The following is a 19,268-nucleotide window of genomic DNA, read 5'->3' on the forward strand; positions in this document are numbered from 1 at the left end:
TATATATATTACAGCATGCTCATCACCAAAAGTTTAGTTTCCATCCGTCACCATACAACAGACGCCCTTTACTCATTTTGCCCTTCTCCCAACTCCTTCCGCTCTGGTAACCATACTACTCTGTTCTCTGTATTTATGTTTGTTTTCATTTTGTTTATTAATATTCTAGATACGAGTGAAATCATATGATATTTGTCTTTCTTTGACTTATTTCACTTTGCATAATACCCTCAAGATCCATCCATATTCTCACAAATGGCAAGATTTCATTTTTCATGGCTGAGTAGTATTCCACTGTATATTTTATATACACACACACACACCACATCTTTATCCATTTATCCAACAATGGGCACTTCGGTTGTTTCCATAGCTTGGCTATTATAAATAATGCTGTGATGAACATAGGGGTGTACGTAACTTTTTGATTTGGTGTTTTTGTATTCTTTGAATAAATACTCAAAAGTTAAATAGCTGGATCATATGATAGTTCTTTTTTGTGTGTGTGTTATAGTTCTATTCTTAATTTTTTCAGGAATCTCTGTACTTTTTGCCATAGTGGCTGCACCAATTTATATTCCCACCAACAGTATGAGAGTATATCTTCTTTGGTGAGGTACCTGGTCAGATCTTTTCTCCATTTTTTAATCAGGTTGTTAGCTTTCCTATTTATTAAGTTTTAAGAGTCCTTTGCATATTCTGAATAACAGTCCTTTATCAGATAAGTCCTTTGCATATATTTTGCCCCAGTCTGTGGCTTCTCTTCTCATTCTCTTGACATTGATTATTTTTTCAATTATTTTGTTGTAGTAAAATACACTAAAAAGTTATCATCTTAATCATTCTTAAGTGTAGAGTTCAGTGGTATCAAATATTAATAACATTGTTCAATCATCACTCATATCTATAACCCTTTTCATCTTGTAAAACTGAAACTCTACACCCATTACAGTAACTCCCCATTCATCCCTCCCCCCCCAGCCCCTGGCAACCACCATTCTACTTTCTGTCTCTATGACTGTTTCTATTGTAAGCAGCTCATATAAATGGAATCACAGGGTACTTTTTTCTGACATTTCACTTATCAATGCCCTCAAGATTCATCCATGTTGTTGCAAATGGTAGGATTTTCTCCTTTTTTATGGCCAAATAATATTCCATTGTATATACAGTTGACCCTTAAACAGCACAAGTTTGAACTTCAGGGGTCCACTTACACACAGATTTTTTTCAGTTGTAAATACTACTGTACTGCATGATCCATGGTTGGTTGAACCTGCAGATATGTAACTGCAGGTATGGAGGGCTGAGTGTTTGTGAATTTTAGACTGCACGGGAGATCAGCACCCCTACTCCCCGCATTGTTCAAGGGTCAACTGTATACACCATATTTTCTTTCTCCATTCATCTGTCAGTGGACACTTAGGCTGTTTCCATGCCTTAGTTATTGTAAATAATGCCGCAACGAACATGGGGGTGCATGTATCTTATGGAGATAGTGAGTTTGTTTCCTTTGGATAAACACCCAGAAGCAGAATTGCTGGATCACGTGGTATTTCTATTTTTAATTTTTTGAGGAACTTCCTTACTGTTTTACACAGTGGCTGCACTGATTTACATTTCCACTACCAATCCACAGGGTTCTCTTTTCTCCACATGCTTTCCAACACTTGTTATTTCTTGCCTTTTTGATAATAGCCATTCTAACAGGTGTGAGGTGCCATCTCACTGTGGCATTTCCCTGATGATTAGTGATGTTGAGCATCTTTTTGTGTACCTGTTCACCATCTATGTGTCATGTTTGGAAAAATGTCTATTCAGCTCCTCTGCCCATTTTCTAATCAGGTCGTCTTTTTGTTGTTGAGTTGTATGAGTTCCTTACATATTTTGAATATTAACTTCTTATCAGATATATGATTTGCAAATCTTTTCTCCCATTCTGTAGGTTGCCTTTTTATTTTGTTGATTGTTTCTTTGGCTGTGTAGAAGCTTTTTATAGTTTGACGTAGTCTTACTTGCTGATTGTTGCTTCTATTCCTTTGATTTTGTGTCTTCTTCTAGTAATTTAATAGTTTCAGGTCTTACATTTAAGACTTTATTCCACTTTGAGTTAATTTTTGTGAGAGGTGTAAGATAGGAGGCCAGTTTTATTCTTCTGCATGTGAATATCTAGTTTTCCTGAGACCATTTATCAAAGAGTCTGTCTTTTCCCCATTGAGTATTCTCGGTTGCCTTGTCAAATATCAGTTGACCATATATTCATGGGGTTTTTTGTGGGGGTTCAATTCTGTTCCATTTGTTTATGTGTCTATTTTATGCCAGTCTCATACTATTTTGATTACTATAGTTTTGTAATATAGCTTGAAATCAAGACATTTGAGTGTTCCAACTTTGTTCCTCTTTCTCAAGATTGCCTTGGTTAGTCAGGTCTTTTGTGGTACCACATAAATTTTAGGACTGATTGTTCTATATCTGTAAACAATGCCACTGGAATTTTCATAGGGATTGCACTGAATCTATAATTGGCTTTAGGAAGTATGAACTGTTTAAAACAATATTAAGTTTTCCAATCCATGAACATGGGATATCTTTCCTTTTATTTTTGCCTTCTTCAATTTCTTTCATCAATGTCTTGTAATTTTCAGTGTACAGATGTTTTACATCCTTGGTTAAAATTATTCCTAAGTATTCCATCGCTTTTGGAGCCATCGTGAATGAGACTGTTTCCTTATTTTCTTTTTCAGATATTTTGTCTTTAGTGTATAGAAACACAACCGATTATTGTATGTTGGTTTCATATCCTGGCTTTACTGAATTCATTTACCAGTTCTTATAGTTTTTTGTAGAGTCTTTAGGGTCTTCTCTATATAAGATCATGTCATCTGCAAACAGAGATAATTTTACTTCTTCCTTTTGGATCTGACACCTTCTTTTTCCTTGCCTGACTGCTCTGGTTTGGACTTCCAGCACTATATTGTCACACTTGTCTTGTTCTTGATCTTTAGAGAAAAAGCTTTCACTCCTTCCCTGTTGAGTATGATGTTAGCTGTGGGCTTGTTCTTTAGCTTCTTAAGGTAAAAATAGAAATTTATACCTTTTTAAAATGTATATAAGCATTTTCTTCTGATGTAAGTATTTAAAAATGTAAAAGTTTCCTCTATATACTTCTTTAGCTGCACCCCACAAATATTTATATTTGGTATATTTATTATCTTTCAATTTAAAATATTTGTGCTTTTCCCTTGAGATTTTCTCCTTTTACTTATGAATTATTTAAAGTATGATGTTTCATTCCCAAATACTTGGATGTTTTCAGAGATCTTACTGTTTCAATTTCTGATTAAATTCTGTTGTGCTCAGAGAAATTCTGTACACTGTATATGATTTCAATCTTTCAAAATTTACTGACATGTGTTAATAGGCCAACATATGATTTATGTTGACAAAGCCTAAGCACGTGCAAAGATTATATATTCTGCAGTTTTGGGGTACACTGTTCTAAAAATATCAATTAGGTATCATGATTGGTAGTGCTATTCTTTTTTTTTTTTAATTAATTTATTTTATCTTTGGCTGCATTGGGTCTTCATTGCTGTGTGCAGGCTTTCTCTAGTTGCAGTGAGCAGGGGCTACTCTTCATTGCGGTGCGCGGGCTTCTCACTGCGGTGGCTTCTCTTGTTGCAGAGCATGGGGTCTAGGCATGCGGGCTTCAGTAGTTGTGGCCTGCGGGTTCTAGAGCACAAGCTCAGTAGTTGTGGCACACGGGCTTAGTTGCTCTGCGCCACGTAGGATCTTCGCAGACCAGGGCTCGACCCCGTGTCCCCTGCATTGGCAGGCAGATTCATAACCACTGTGCTACCAGGGAAGCCAAGTAGTGCTATTCTAATTCTCTATAGTTGTACTGATTTTTTTTTCCTGTTCTCAATTACTGGTAGAGAGTTGTTAAAATCCACAACTATAATTGTCGACCTGTATATTTCTTCCTTTAGTTGTCTTACTTTTTGCTTTAAGTATTTTGAACTTCTGTTATTAGGGGCCTACTAGTAAGTATATATTAGGATTTGCTGTGTTCTTCTAATGAAGTGCTCTTTCAATCATTATCAAGTATCTCCTCTCTCTGGTAATACTCTTTGTCTTGAATTCTATTTTGTCTGATGTTAACATAGCCACTTCAACTTCCTATTGTTAATATCTGATTGGCATATCTTTTTCATTCTTTTGCTTTTAACCTGTCTGTGATTTTTAAATTTCAAGTACAACTCTTGAAGACAGCACATACAGTTGACCCTTTAACAACATGGGGATTAGGAGTGGTGATATCACCTGAGCAGTTGAAAATCTGTGTATAACTTTTAACTCAAGGGTATAACCCAAAACTTAACTACTAATAGCCTACTGTTGACTGCAAGCCTTACAGATAACATAAATGGCAATTAACATGTATTTTGTATGTTATATGTACTATACACTGTATTCTTACAAAAAAGTAAGCTAGGGATAAAAAAAGTTATTAAGAAAATCATAAAGAAGAGAAATACATTTATAGTACTGTATATTTTTATCAATACCATAAGTTTACATCATCTGTTTACAAGATGAATCATGTCTCAGTACCTACATCAATATTGTCTTATATGATATTACAAAATGCTTTACATGTTGCGCATATTACTAAAACTAGACATCAAAAAAAAGAAAAGATAATGTGAAAAAGAAATTCATCTTTATTTACAGGTACAATGATTCATGCATTGATAATGAAGAAAAAGCAATACAAATTGCTTTATAGTAGTCTAGTGTAATCAATATGATGGCTTCAAGATAGCCTGGCATATACATTAATGAATGAATCATTATAAAAATTTTATGGCATACAGTTTTACTGTCATAGTCATAATACAGTATTAAAACACTTTCATTTTTAAAAAATTGAGGTATAGTTGAATTACAATATTATATTAGTTTCAGGTATACAACACAGTGATTCAAAATTTTATAGCTTATACTTCATTTAAATTTATTACAAAATATTGGCTATATTCACTGTGCTGTACAATACATCCATGTAGCTTATTTATTTTATACTTAGTAGTTTGTACCTCTTAATCACTTACCCCTATCTTTCCCCTCCCCTACGCCGCTCCTCACTGGTAACCACTAGTTTGTTCTCTACATCTGTGAGTCTGTTTCTGTTTTATTAGCAACATAGGTTACTTCCATATCTTGGCTATTATAAATAATGCTGCTGTGAACATTGGGTTGCATGTATCTTTTCAAATTAGAGTTTTCATCTTTCCTGGATGTACACCCAGGAATGGAATTGATGGGTCATACGGTAGTTCTGTTTTTACTTTTTTGAGGCACCTCCATACTGCTTTCCACAGTGGATACACCAACTTACATTCCTGCCAGCAATGTACAAGCACTCCCTTTTCTCCACATCCTTACCAACATTTGTTAATGGTGGTCTTTCTGATGACAGTCATTCTGACAGGTGTGAGGTGATATCTCACTGTGGTTTTGATTTGCATTTCTCTGATGATTAGTGATGTTGGGTATCTTTTCATGTGCCTGTTGACCATCTGTATGTCTTCTTTGGAAAAATATCTATTCAGGTCTTCTGCCCATTTTTAAAAATCAGGTAGTTTTTTCAATATTGAGTTGTACGAACTATTTATATATTTTGGATATTAACCCCTTATCAGTCATATCATCTGAAAATATTTTCTCCCATTCAGTAGGTTGTCTTTTCATTTTGCCAATGGTTTCCTTTGTTGTGCAAAAGTTTTTAAGTTTAATGAGGTCCCATTTGTTTATTTTTGCTTGTTTCCCTTGCCTTAGGAGACAGATCCAAAGAAATATGGCTACGATTTATAACAAACTGTGTCCTGCCTCTGTTTTCTTTTTTCTTTTTTTTTGCAATATAAAATAAACAGTTTTATTTTTGATGTGTCTCCAGCCATCGATCAATGGCCATTTTCAGAGTCCTATTTGGTATAAGTACCAAAGAAGGAAGAACAAGATTTGTCATGGGACTTGTACGTTTCTTTTTGCTGATCCAATTTTCCATTGCTTCCTTTTCGTACGAATAGCCATCTGATGCAATGACAGGATCTTTCATAAGCTCCCTAGTTATTGGACATATAAATTCATCAGGAATTCCAGAAGAAAGGGTTTTCATCTTTGTCCTGAGCTCTTCAATTTTCTGCAGAACTTTACTACACAGCCCCAGAGATTCAATTTTCAAATCATCAGCTAGACTTTCTTTTGTAAGATTCAACAGTTCTCGCCCATCAATGTTATTCATTTTGAAAATACCAACAAGGTCTTTTAAATCTTGTGCACAAAGCCAGTTTGAGACATCGTCCTCTGACCAATCTTCAGTAAATTGCTTTGGTTGATCTTCTGCGATCCTTGCTTGGCAAGGTGTTTCCAGATCAAACTGCCAGATACTCACTGTTTTGTCCATTGAACCAGTAGCAAGTAAAAGGATATTGGGTGCAAAGGCACAAGTTGTGACATACCTGGTGTGCTGAGTCAAGGTGTGAAGTATATTCTCAGTATTAGTATCATACACTATGACAGACTTATCCACTGATCTAAGGTATGGGTAAAGGAAATAACCCAAATTTTGATCTGGCAATCCTGACCACATGATGCCAGTCGAAAGAACTGAAGACCTTGTTCTCCACCAGAAACTGGCTGTGAAGAAAAATCGCAGCAGGTAATTCCAAGATCATGTGCTTTTTCACTATGCAGACACCTCATTTTATCATCCCACACTGTTAAATCTCCACATGAGGAGCCAGTGACAAAGAGGTTTCCATTAGGAGAAAATGCACAGGCCACCAAGGAGCCATCCTTAACACTAGCACATCTATATAACTTGTATGACTGTGCATTCCACAAAACAACAGTTCCATCAGCTGCCCCTGATATCAAACAAGTGGAGTCTGGGGAAAACCGGCAAACCCTCACAGGGCTACCACTGGGCTGTTCCATCACTGCCAAAGTCTGTCCGTTCTGAGTATCCCATAAGACAGTGGTACCTGTCTGTTGAAAATGAAGCCAAAATATGCCCTGAAGCAGAGAAACAGCAGCAGTGGACAGCAGAGGTGTGAAACTTCAATGGAGAGTGTGGCAATTCACTGAAGTCACTCAGGGAGTACAGGCGAATTGGTTTGTCCAAGGAGCAAGTGGCCAAGAGGGAAGAGGAGAAGGCACAGCAGTTGACATCATCATCATGATCCGCTAACGTGTGAATTAGTTTCACCATGTTCTTTATTTGAAGTAAAATATTCTGGTGTGGGCGTCCACTTAAACCTCAGCCATCAAGCCAAACACTCAATTTCCGGTCATACCCCGGATCAACTCGCCATTGTGAACACATGCATACCCATCTAATGCAAGGCAAACCCGAAATGTGCCAAGAATCCTCCAACATAAAGCTCGAGACCTACTCCCACCGTGCCCACGCGGGGACCAAGGATTTGCCCAACTCTTGAGAGCCAACCAGGCCTCAGCGAACCGAGAGACCCACGGCAGGAGCACGGCCGGCGGGGAGCAGGGCCTTCCAGAGTGCGGGGACCGGCGCTTGGGTTGTGGGGGAGGGGTGGAAGCCAGCTGGGGCTTTCACGCCCCGCCGTGAGGCGCTGCCCGGCTCCCAGACCAAGGCCTTAAAACCATGCATCGCTCTGGTCAAGGTCTCAGCAGGTCCCTGTCACGCGCTTAGAACCTGACGCCGAGAAATGGAGGGTTTAGACACCTTCAGCGGGGAAGCTCGGCGGGCTGACCCCAGTCAAGGTCCTCCACCTGCCTCCACCGCTGTTAAACTGGCCCATGGGCACTGCCCCTTTCACCTCAAAGACCCACGACGCCTGGGATCAGCGCTCAGATGCCGGCAAGTGGCGCAGGGCACGTGACACGCAGGTGAGGGGGGTCTGTTTTCTTTTTTTTTAAAGTAGTTTAATTTATTTAAAACTTCATTTTAAAAAATATTTATTTACTTATTTTTGGATAGTTACAGAAGTCAAGGGATCTCGACTTTTTTTTGGCTGCGCAGCATGTGGGATCCTAGTTCTGTGACCTGGGATCAAACCCCCACCGCCTGCACTGGAAGCATGGAGTCCTAACCACTAGACCACCAGGGAAGTCCCTGCCTATGTTTTCTTCTAGCAGTTTTTTGGTTTCTGGTCTTACATTTAAGTCTTTAAACCATTTTGAGTTTATTTCCATATGTGGTGTGAGAAAATGTTCTAATTTCATTCTTTTACATGTAGCTGTCCAGTTTTCCCAGCACCACTTATTGAAGAAACTCACTTATTGAAGAAACTGTCTTTTCTCCACTGTATATTCTTGCCTCCTTTGTTGTAGATTAATCGACCATAAGTGTGTCAGTTTACTTCTGGGCTCTCTAGTCTGTTCCATTAATCTATGTGTCTGTTTTTTTGCCAGTACCATACTGCTGTGATTACTGTAGCTTTGTAGTATGCTCTGAAATCAGGGAGTGTGATACCTCTGTTCTGTTCTTTCTCAAGATTGTTTTGGCTATTCAGGGTCTTTTGTGTTTCCATACAAATTTTAAAATGATTTGTTCTAGTTCTGTGAAAAATGCCATTCGTATTTTGATAGGGATGGATTGAATCTCTAGATTATCTTGGGTAGTATCGTCATTTTAACAATATTAATTCTTCCAATCCAAGAACATGGTATATCTTTCCATCTGTTTGTCTCATCTTCGATTTCTTTCATCAGCGTCTTATAGTTTTTGGAGTACATGTCTTTACCTCCTAGGTTAGATTTATTCCTAGGTATTTTATCCTTTTTGATACAATTGTAAATGGGATTGTTTCATTAATTTCTCTTTCTAATAGTTCAGTGTCAATGTATAGAAATGCAAGAGATTTCTGTATGTTAATTTGGTATCCTGTAACTTTACTGAATTCATTGATGAGCTCTAATAGTTTTTTGGTGGTGTCTTCAGGATTTTCTATATATTGTATCATGTCATCTGTAGACAGTGACACAGCGACAGTTTTACTTCTTCCTTTCCAATTTAGGTTATATTATTTCTTTTTCTTGTCTGATTGCTGTGGCCAGGACTTCCAATATTATGTTGAATAGAAGTGGCAAGAGTGGGCACCTTTGTCTTGTCCCTGATCTTAGAGAAAATGCTTTCAGCTTTCTATTGTTGAATGTGATGTTAGTTGTGGGCTTATCACATATGGCATTTATTATGAAGTATGTTCCCTCTATACCCACTTTGTGAAGAGTTTTTATCATAAATGAATGAATTTTGTCAAAAGCTTTTTCTGCATCTATGTAGATGACTGTATGATTTTTTATTCTTTATTAATGTGGTGTATCACAATGATTAATTTGTGGTTATTGAACCGTCCTTGCATCAACTGGGATAAATCCCACTTGATTATGATGTATTATCCTTTTAATGTATTGTTAGATTTGATTAATATTTTGTTGAGGATTTTTACATCTATGTTCATTAGTGATATTGGCCTGTAATTTTCTATTTTTGTGGTATCTTTGTCTGGTTTTGGGTGATGGTGGCCTTGTAGAATGAGTCTTGAAGTCTTCTTTTCTCTGCAATTTTTTGGAATAGTTTGAGAAGGATAGGTGTTAACTCTTCTCTAAATGTTTGGCAGAATTCACATATAAAGTCATCTAGTCCTGAACTTTTGTCTGCTGAGAGTTTTGGGGTGTCTTTTTGTTTTGTTTTGCTTTAAATTACTGACTCAATTTCATCACTGGTAACTGGTCTGTTCATATTTCCTATTTCTTCCTGGTTTGGTCTTGGGAGATTGTACAGTTCTAGGAATTTGTCCATTTTTTTCTAGGTTGTCCATTTTTGGGGCATATAGTTGTTTGTAGTATTCTTTTATGATCCTCCAGTGTCAGTTCTGACTTCTCCTTCTTTCTGGCCCTCTTTTTTTCTGGGCGAGTTTGACTAAAGGTTTATCAATTTTGTTTATCTTTTCAAAGAACCAGCTCTTAGTTTCATTAATATTTTCTTTTTTAAGTCTCTATTCCATTTATTTCTGCTCTGGCCTTTATGATTTCTTTCCTTCTAATAAGTTTGGATTTTGTTTGTTCTTTTTAAGTTCCTTTAGGTGTAAGGGTAGGTTGTTTATTTGAGATTTTTCTTGTTTCCTGAGGTTGGTTAGCATCGCTATAAACTTCTCTCTTAGAACTGCTTTTGCTACGACCCATAGATTTTGGATTGTTATATTTTTGTTTTCACTTGTCTCCAGGTATCTTTTGATTTCTTCTTTGGTTTCTTCAGTGATCCACTGGTTGTCCTTGCTCCATGGGGTGAACCCCTACAATCGTAATTATTCTCATTTGTGGGTTGCCCACCCTGGGGGTATGTATAATGATTATAAAGCAACTCCACCCCTCTTACCCATCTCACTGTGATTCTTTCTGATAGTTTCCAGTCTTTCTCATCAACAGTTGTTCTGTAAATAGTTGTAATTCTGGTGTGCCCATGAGAGGAGGTGAGCTCAGGGTCTTCCTTCAATACAAGTCTTTTTTTTTTTTTAATTGACATATAGTTGATTTACAATGTTGTGTTAGTTTCTACTATACAGGAAAGTGATTCAGTTATACATATATATATACATTCTTTTTTATATTCTTTGCCATTATGGTTTATAACAGATATTGAATATAGTTCCTAGTGCTATACAGTAGGACCTTGTTGTTTATCCACTCTATATGTAATAGTTTGCATCTGCTAATCCCAAACTCCCAATCTAGCCTTCCCCCAACCCCATCCCCTTGGCAACCACAAGTCTGATCTCTATGTCTGTGAGTCTGTTACTGTTTTGTAGATAGGTTCATTTGTGTCATACTTTAGATTCCACATATAAGTGATATCATATGGTATTTGTCTTTCTCTTTCTGACTTCCCTCACTTAGTATGGTAATCTCTAAGTCCATCCATGTTGCTGCAAATGGCATTATTTCACTCTTTTTTATTGCTGTGTACTAGTCCATTGTATATATGTACCACATCTTCTTTATCCATTCATCTGTTGACGGACATTTAAGTTGTTTCCTTGGCTATTGTGAATAGTGCTGCTATGAACATAGGGGTGAATGTATCTTTTTGAATTATAGTTTTGTCCAGATATATGCCCTGGAGTGGGATTGTTGGATCATATGGCAACTCTACTTTTAGTTTTCTGAGGAACCTCCATATTGTTTTCCATAGTGGCTGCACCAACTTACACTCCCACCAACAGTGTAGGAAGGTTCCCCTTTCTCCACACCCTCTACAGCATTTGTTATTTGTAGATTTTTTAATGATGGCCATTCTGACTGGGATGAGGTGGTACCTCATTGTACTTTTGATTTGCATTTCTCTAATAATTAGCAATGCTGAGCATCTTTTGATGTGCCTGTTGGTCATCTGGATGTCTTCTTTAGAGAAATGTCTATTTAGGCCTTCTGCCCATTTTTCTATTGGGTTGTTTGTTTTTTGTTGAGTTGTATGGGCTGTTTGAATATTTTGGAAATTAAGCCCTTGTAGGTCACATCATTTGCAAATATTTTCTCCCATTCTGTAGGTTGTCTTTTTGTTTTGTTTATGGTTTCCTTTGCTGTATAAAAGCTTGTAAGTTTGATGAGGTCCCATTTGCTTATTTTTGCTTTTGTTTCTATTGCCTTGGCAGACTGATTCAATACAAGTCCTGCACACAATATTCCACATGATGCATAATACTTAGGTCATGATGATGATGACACAAATACATCTCATACAGTTCTTGCCGTGCAGTGATCAGATTTTCAGAGGAAGACACTCACACACCTACACAATAGATAAGTTTATTAACTGTATGGAATGATGATTATTTACTATTCACTAAGTGGAAATGAATCATCATAAAGGTCTTCATCCTCACCATTTTCATGTTGAATAGGCTGAGGAGAAGAAGGAAGAGAAGTTGCTCTTGCTGTCTCAGGGGTGGCAGAGGTGGAAGAGGTGGAGGAGGTGGAAAGGGAGGGAAGACAGTCAGGCACACTTACTGTGAATTTATGGAAATACATCATAATTTCTACTTGACTTTTTGCTTTTTCATTTCTCTAAAAATGTTTCTATATGGTACCAATCCTTATTCCACTATTTGCTTTAGTTTAAGTGACCCTATCATAGAAGAGTCTATGCTATAAAAAAAAAGCAAAAGCAGTCTTGAAAATTGAAAGTCTTCTCCCCAACTGTCTAATGTCAATTTGTTTTCTGACACTGCATCTTCTATGTCTTCTTCTTTATTGGCTGGCACTGATTCAGAAGCACTCATCTCCATCAAGTTGTGTTGTTAATTCCTCTGGTGTGGTGTCTATTAGCTCTTGAAAATATCTGTGTCTTGAAGCCCTTTACCTCCAACCTCTTTTTTTTCCTCCACCTCTACAATCTCTTTCCTTTACTGGCTCTTTCAGGCTTTTTCTATAACAACAGTGACATCTTCAGTGATATAATCCTTCCAGATTTTCATGATGTTTTCTCTATTAGAGTTCTCTTCCATAGCATTGACAATCCTTTCCATAGAGTACCATGTGTAATGAGCCTTAAAGGTACTTAAGGCTACAGGCTGAATTATAGATGTTGTGTCTGGGGGTAAGCAGACCACTTCAATGCCTTTGGAGTCAAACTCATGGGGTTCTGGGTAGCCAGGGGCATTGTCCAATATCAAAAGAACTTTAAAAGGCAGTTCCTTACTGCCAAGGTACTTCCGGACTTCAGGGACAAACCATCAATGGAACCGATCCAGAAAAAGAATTTTTGTTGCCCAGGTCTTCTTGCTGTACAACCAAAAGACGGGCAGCTGGTGTTTATTTTTTCCCTTCAAGGGTCCAAGATTAGCAGCTTTTTTTATAATTTAGTTAAATTTTTTATTGAAGTACAGTTGATTTACAATGTTGTGCCAATCTCTGCTGTACAGCAAAGTGACATAGACATTCTTTTTTTTTTAATATATATTCTTTTCCATTATGGTTTATCACAGGATATTGAATATAGTTCCCTGTGCTATACAGTAGGACCTTGTTGTTTATGGCTGGCAGCTTTATACATAAGGGCAGTCTTGATCATAAACCCAACTGCATTTGCAAAACAGTAGTTAGCCTATCGCTTTCTGCTTTATTTTTTAAATTTTTGGCTGCATTGGGTCTTTGTTGCTGCACGAGGGCTTTCTCTAGTTGCAGCAAGTGGGGGCTATTCTTCATTGCGGTGTGGGCTTCTTACTGCGGTGGCTTCTCTCGTTGTGGAGCACGGGCTCTAGGTGCACGGGCTTCACGAGTTGCAGCATGCGGGCTCCGTGGTTGTGGCTCGTGGGCTCTAGAGTGCAGGCTCAGTAGTTGTAGCACACGGGCTTAGCTGCTCTGTGGCATGTGGGATCTTCCTGGACCAGGGATCAAACCTGTGTGCCCTGCATTGGCAGGCAAGTTCTTAACCACTGCTCCACCAGGGAAGTCCACCCTTTCTGCTTTAAATCCTAGTGCTTGCTTTACTTCCTTACTAACAAGGCTTTTTTGTTTTGTTTTGTTTTACCAGAATAGGGCACTTATGTCTGCATTAAAAACCTGTTCAGGTAGATACCCTTTCTCCTCCATGACTTTCTTAATGGCATCTGGGAAGCTGTTTGCTGCCTCTCGGTTGGCAGAAGCTGCTTCTCCTGTGATCCTGACATTTTTTAAGCCAAACCTCTTTTTAAAATTATCAAACCATCCTTTGCTGGCATTAAATTCTCCAGCTTTAGATCTTTCACTCCCTTTTGCTCTGTCGTCATATAAATGACTTTGCTTTTTCTCAAATCATATTGGAGTCCATAGGTATGCCTTTCTTATATCAATCCTGCACCCACATAAAAGCTGTATTTTCATTATGAGGTAAAAAGATATTTCAAAAAAATGCTAGGTATTCATGCCTGCTGGCATAGCTGCAGCTATAGCTTCACCAATTTTCCTTTTCTTTTTTTTTTTACAATGGTCCTTACACTGTATTCATTTACTTATCTTGAAATAGTGGGCAATCACAGATGAAGACCTCAATCTACAGTACATATCAAGCAATTCAACTTTTTCTTGTAATGTCATGACTTTTCTCTGCTTCTTAGGAGCAATTCTAGCATCACTATGGCACTTCATATGGGCTCCATGGTTTATGGTCTTCCACTAAACACAATGAAAAATACTTGAGAACTGCAAGAGATCACTTTTTACAACGATATGCAATTTACTGAAGATGAACTGATCACATGGAAATGATTACTGTCACACAGCATTTTTAGCAGATACTCACAACACTTGAGCTCACTGCAACAGCATCGGGAGGTTGCTACAAAATTTTTACAGTAGTACAGTGTATACTACAGTTAGTTTTATGAAGCTATGATTTAATATGGCATCTTTATGTTTGCTTACATTTCTCTCAATGGCAAATGTATGGACTGTGTTTGTGGAAATAAGTTTTGATAAATTTTACTACCATAAAATATGGTAGTAAATGATAAAATAGACTATGTCTACATATATCTTGTGCATTCATGACATATCTAACTTTTTAATTTTTTTCAATATTTCACGGCTAAGCAATTCATCTGCAAGTTCTTTCACGTTGTCACAAATTTCCAAAAAAATTTCCAGTGTGTTATTGAAAAAAAAAAATCCACATATAAATGGACTCACACAATTCAAACCCATCAAACCCATGTTGTTCAACGGTCAACTGTAGTTGAGTTTGACTTCCTTTTTTTTTTTATTTTTTTTTTTGACTTCCTTTTAAAAAACAAAACAAACAAAAAAAAATCCAGTCTGATAAGCTCTACAGTGTAGTGTTTAGTTCATTGACATTTAATGTAATTTTAAAAGGGCTAGATATAAGTCTACCATCTTGCTATTTATTTTCTACTCCTCTGTTCTTTCTTTCCTGTCATCTTTTCACTTAACTGAGTATTTGTTAGTCTGTCAAATTTAATTCCTCTACTGGCTTTTTAGGTATACCTCTTAACACTTTTTTAAAAGTAATTCCTTCAACTGGACAGCCAAATGCAAAAGAAGAAACTAGACCACTACCTCACATCATATACAAAAATCAACTCAAAATGGACTAAAGACCTGAAAGCAAGACCTCAAACAATAAAACTCCTAGAAATAAACATATGCAGTATGCTCTGTAACACTGATCTTAGCAATATCTTTCTGGATATGTCTCCTCAGGCAAGGGAAACAAAAGCAAAATTGAACAAATGGGATTATATAAAACTAAAAAGTTTCTGCACAGCAAAGGAAATCATCAGCAAAATGAAAAAACAAATGGAAGATATTTGCAAATCATATATCCATTAATTGGCTAATATCCCAAATATATAAAGAACTCATACAACTCAACAACAAAAAGACACACAACCCAATTAAAAAATGGGCAGCAGAGCTGAATAGGTGATTTTCTAAAGAAGACATATAGATGGCCAACAGGCACATGAAAAGATATTCATCGCTAATTGTTGGGAAAATGCAAATCAAAACCACAATGACTCACTATCAAAACAAAACAAAACAAACCCCAAAACAACCCAATCAAAAAACAGGCAGGGGACTTCCCTGGCACAGTGGTTAAGAGTCCACCTGCCAATGCAGGGGACACGGGTTCAAGCCCTGGTCCAGGAGGATCCCACATGCCATGGAGCAGCTGGGCCTGTGGGCCACAACTACTAAGCCTGCGCTCTAGAGCCCTTAAGCCACAACTACTGGGCCCGCGTGCCACAACTACTGAAGGCCGCACGCCTAGAACCCATGCTCTGCAACAAGAGAAGGCACCACAATGAGAAGCCCGCACACCGCAACGAAGACTAACCCCCACTCGCCGCAACTAGAGAAAGTCCACGTGCAGCAGCAAAGACCCAACTCAGCCAAAAATAAATAAATAAATGAATGATTAAATTAATTAATTAATTAATTAAAAAAAAATAGGCAAGTGATCTAAATAGACATTTCTCCAAGGAAGACATCCAGATGGCCAACAGGCACATGAAAAGATGCTCAACACTGCTAATTATTAGAGAAATGCAAATCAAAACTATAATGAGGTATCATCTCACACGGGTCAGAATTGCCATCATCAAAAGTCTACAGTAAAAAATGCTGGAGAGGGTGTGGAGAGAAGGGAACCCTCATACACTATTGGTGGGAATGTAAATTGGTGTAGCCACTATGGAAAACAGTCTGGAGGTTCCTTTAAAAACAAAAAATAGAGTTATCATATGTTCCAGCAACCCCACTCCTGGGTATATATCCAGAAAAGATGAAAACTAATTCAAAAAGATAATGCACCCCAATGTTCATAACAGCATTATTTACAACAGCCAGGACATGGAGACAACCCAAGTGCCCAGCAACAGATGATTACTTTAAGGAGATGTGAGATTTTATATGCCTGTATAAAACACACAGGAATATTACTCAACTATAACAAAGAGTAAAATATTTAAAACAACATGGATGGACCGAGAGAATATCATAGTAAGTGAAGTCAGAGAAAGATAAATATTATATGATGTTACTTATATGTGGAATCTAAAAAGTAATACAAATGAATCTATATACCATACAGAAACAGACTCATAGACATAGAAAACAAACTTATAGTTACCAAAAGGGAAAGGGAGGTATGGGGGGTATAAATTAGGAGTATGAGATTAACAAAACTACACATAAAATAGATAAGTAACAAGGATTTACTGTACAGCACAGGGAATTATATTCAATATCTTATAATAACCTATAATGGAAAATAATCTGAAGAAAATCTGTATAATTAAATTACTTTCCTATACAGCTGAAACTAACAGAATATTGTAAATCAACTGTACTTCAATTAAAAAAAAACCACAGTGAGATATCACCTCACATCTGTTAGACTGGCTATTATCAAAAAGGCAAGAAATAACAAGGGTTGGCAAGGACGGGAGAAAAGGAAACCCTCATACACTGTTGGTGGGAATGTAAGTTGGTGCAGCTACTATGAGAAACAGTGTGGAGATTCCCCCCCAAATTAAGACTAGAACTACCACATGATCTACCTATCCCACTTCTGTGTATTCATCCAAAGAATACAAAAACACTAATTCAGAAAGATATATGCACCCCTATGTTCATAGCAACATTATTTAGAATAGCCAAGATATGAAAACCTAAGTGCCTATCAATGAATGAATGGATAAAGATATGCTACACACGGGCTTCCCTGGTGGCGCAGTGGTTGAGAGTCCGCTTGCCGATGCAGGGGACACAGGTTCGTGCCCCGGTCCGGGAAGATCCCACATGCCACGGAGCGGCTGGGCCCGTGAGCCATGGTTGCTGAGCCTGCGTGTCCAGAGCCTGTGCTCCGCAACGGGAGAGGCCACAACAGTGAGCGGCCCGCGTACCACAAAAACAAACAAAAAAAAGAGATGCTGCACACACGCACTGGAATACTACTCCACGGTAAAAAAAAGAGTAGTGATTACCAGAGGGGAAGGGGTGGGACAGGGGAGGGTGAAATGGGTAAAGGGGATCAATTGTATGGTGAGAGACAGAAACTAAACTTTTGGTGGCTAGCATGCTGTAATGTAAAGAGAAGATGAAATATAACGTATACATGAAACTTATGTTATAAACCAACGTTACCTCAATAAAAGATTTTTTAAAAGTAATTCCTTTACTAGTTCTCAAAGTACGGCCCCACTCCAGCAGCATCAACACCACTTGGAAACTTCTTGAAATGCAAATTCTCAGGCCCTACCCCTGACCTTCTGAATCAGAAACTCTGGAGTGGAGGCCAGTAATCTGTCTTTTTAAAGCCTTCCAGGTGATCTGACGCACACTAAGGTTTCTGAGCCTCAATATTCTAGGGATTATAATATTCACTCCTTACTTATTACACTCTACTTCAGTTAATACTGTATACTCTCACTACAAATTTAAGAAACAAACACAACAGTTCCATTTTACACATATATTTACTATTTCTGGTGCTGTTAATCTGTAGTCAAGGTTCCATCTGGTATCATATCCCTTCAATCTGAAAAGTTCATTTGACATAGCATCTAGTGTTCTTTTCCTGTAAGAAGTCAGCTGCTGTTTGTATCACTGTTCCTCATATAATGTTGTTTTTCTAATGAATGCTTTCAAGATTTGCTCTGTATTTTTTCTGTATTGTGTCTAATTATGGGTTATGTATACACGTGGGTTATATGCCTTGGGGTTTAGAGTACTGTGGATCTGTACTTTTTTTTTTTTTTTAAATCGAGTTTGGGGAAGGTGGCCAAAATGGAGGAGTAGGAAGTCCTTGAGCTCACCTCTTCCCATCGGCACACCAAAATTACAATATTTACAGAGCAACTATTGATGAGAAAGACCAGAAGCCAAGCAAAAATGATCTTCTACAACTAAAGATGCAAAGGAACCAAGACCGGACAGGTAGGAGGGTCAGAGACACAGTATAGTCAAGAACAATACCTCCACAAAGGGGAGGATAATAACAATTGTAGAGGTTCTCCCCAAGGAGCAAGGGATCTGAACCCCACGTGGGGCTCTCCAAACTGGAAGTCCTGCACTAGGACAACAAACACCAGAACACCTTCCTTTGAAGGCCAGCAGGGCTTACATTCGGGAAGGCCAGAGGGCTATGGGAAATAGACTCCATTCTTAAAGGGTGCACACAAAATCTTACAAGTTCTAGGACGCAGAGCAGAAGCAGTAGTTCAAAAGGCGCCTCGGTTAGACCCACCTGCTGATCTTGGAGAGCCTCCCTGAGAGGCAGGAGCCAAGTGGAGCTTACCGGGGGGAAAGAGACACTTGTGGCAGCCATTTCTGGGAGCTTGTTCAACCACGAGGACACTGGTGCTGGCAAGCGCCATTTTTTAATCCTCCTTCTAGCTTATTAGGGCTGGGACTCGGCCCCGACCAGCAGCCTGTCTGCACCAGTAATGGGACACCTCAGGCCAAGCAGCTGGCTGGGCGGGGACACAGCCCCACCCACCAGCTGGCCTGGCTGGGAGCCCCTGAGCCCATAGCCGCTTCAGGACCTGGACTTATCCACCAGAGGGCCCAGGACCGGCCACTGACACCAACGAGCCTCACTAGTCCCAGGTCCCCAGGGCCCTGCACCAGAGACCCTGGGACCTGGCTTTGCTCACAAGTGAGCCAGCATTAGCCCCAGGATCAGCCTCACCCACCACTGGGCAGGCACCAGCCACTGGGTCCTGGCC

At 38.5% G+C, this 19,268-nt stretch overlaps 2 protein-coding genes across 2 annotated transcripts in view; both read right to left on the reverse strand.

Moving 5' to 3' along the window:
* Positions 1-19,268, reverse strand: part of LIN9 (lin-9 DREAM MuvB core complex component) — a 106,072-nt gene that overhangs the window by 50,163 nt on the left and 36,641 nt on the right. The window lies entirely within an intron of this gene.
* Positions 5,742-7,498, reverse strand: LOC114899467 (WD repeat, SAM and U-box domain-containing protein 1-like). Its single transcript, XM_029230249.1, is given in 3 exon segments — positions 5,742-6,417; positions 6,693-7,050; positions 7,052-7,498. Coding segments are annotated over 3 exon segments (1,062 nt in total). The 5' UTR covers positions 7,277-7,498; the 3' UTR covers positions 5,742-5,938.

This window comes from Monodon monoceros, unplaced genomic scaffold (assembly GCF_005190385.1).
Source record: "Monodon monoceros isolate NGI ecotype Baffin Bay Population unplaced genomic scaffold, NGI_Narwhal_1 Super_Scaffold_18, whole genome shotgun sequence".
Lineage (NCBI taxonomy): Eukaryota > Metazoa > Chordata > Mammalia > Artiodactyla > Monodontidae > Monodon > Monodon monoceros.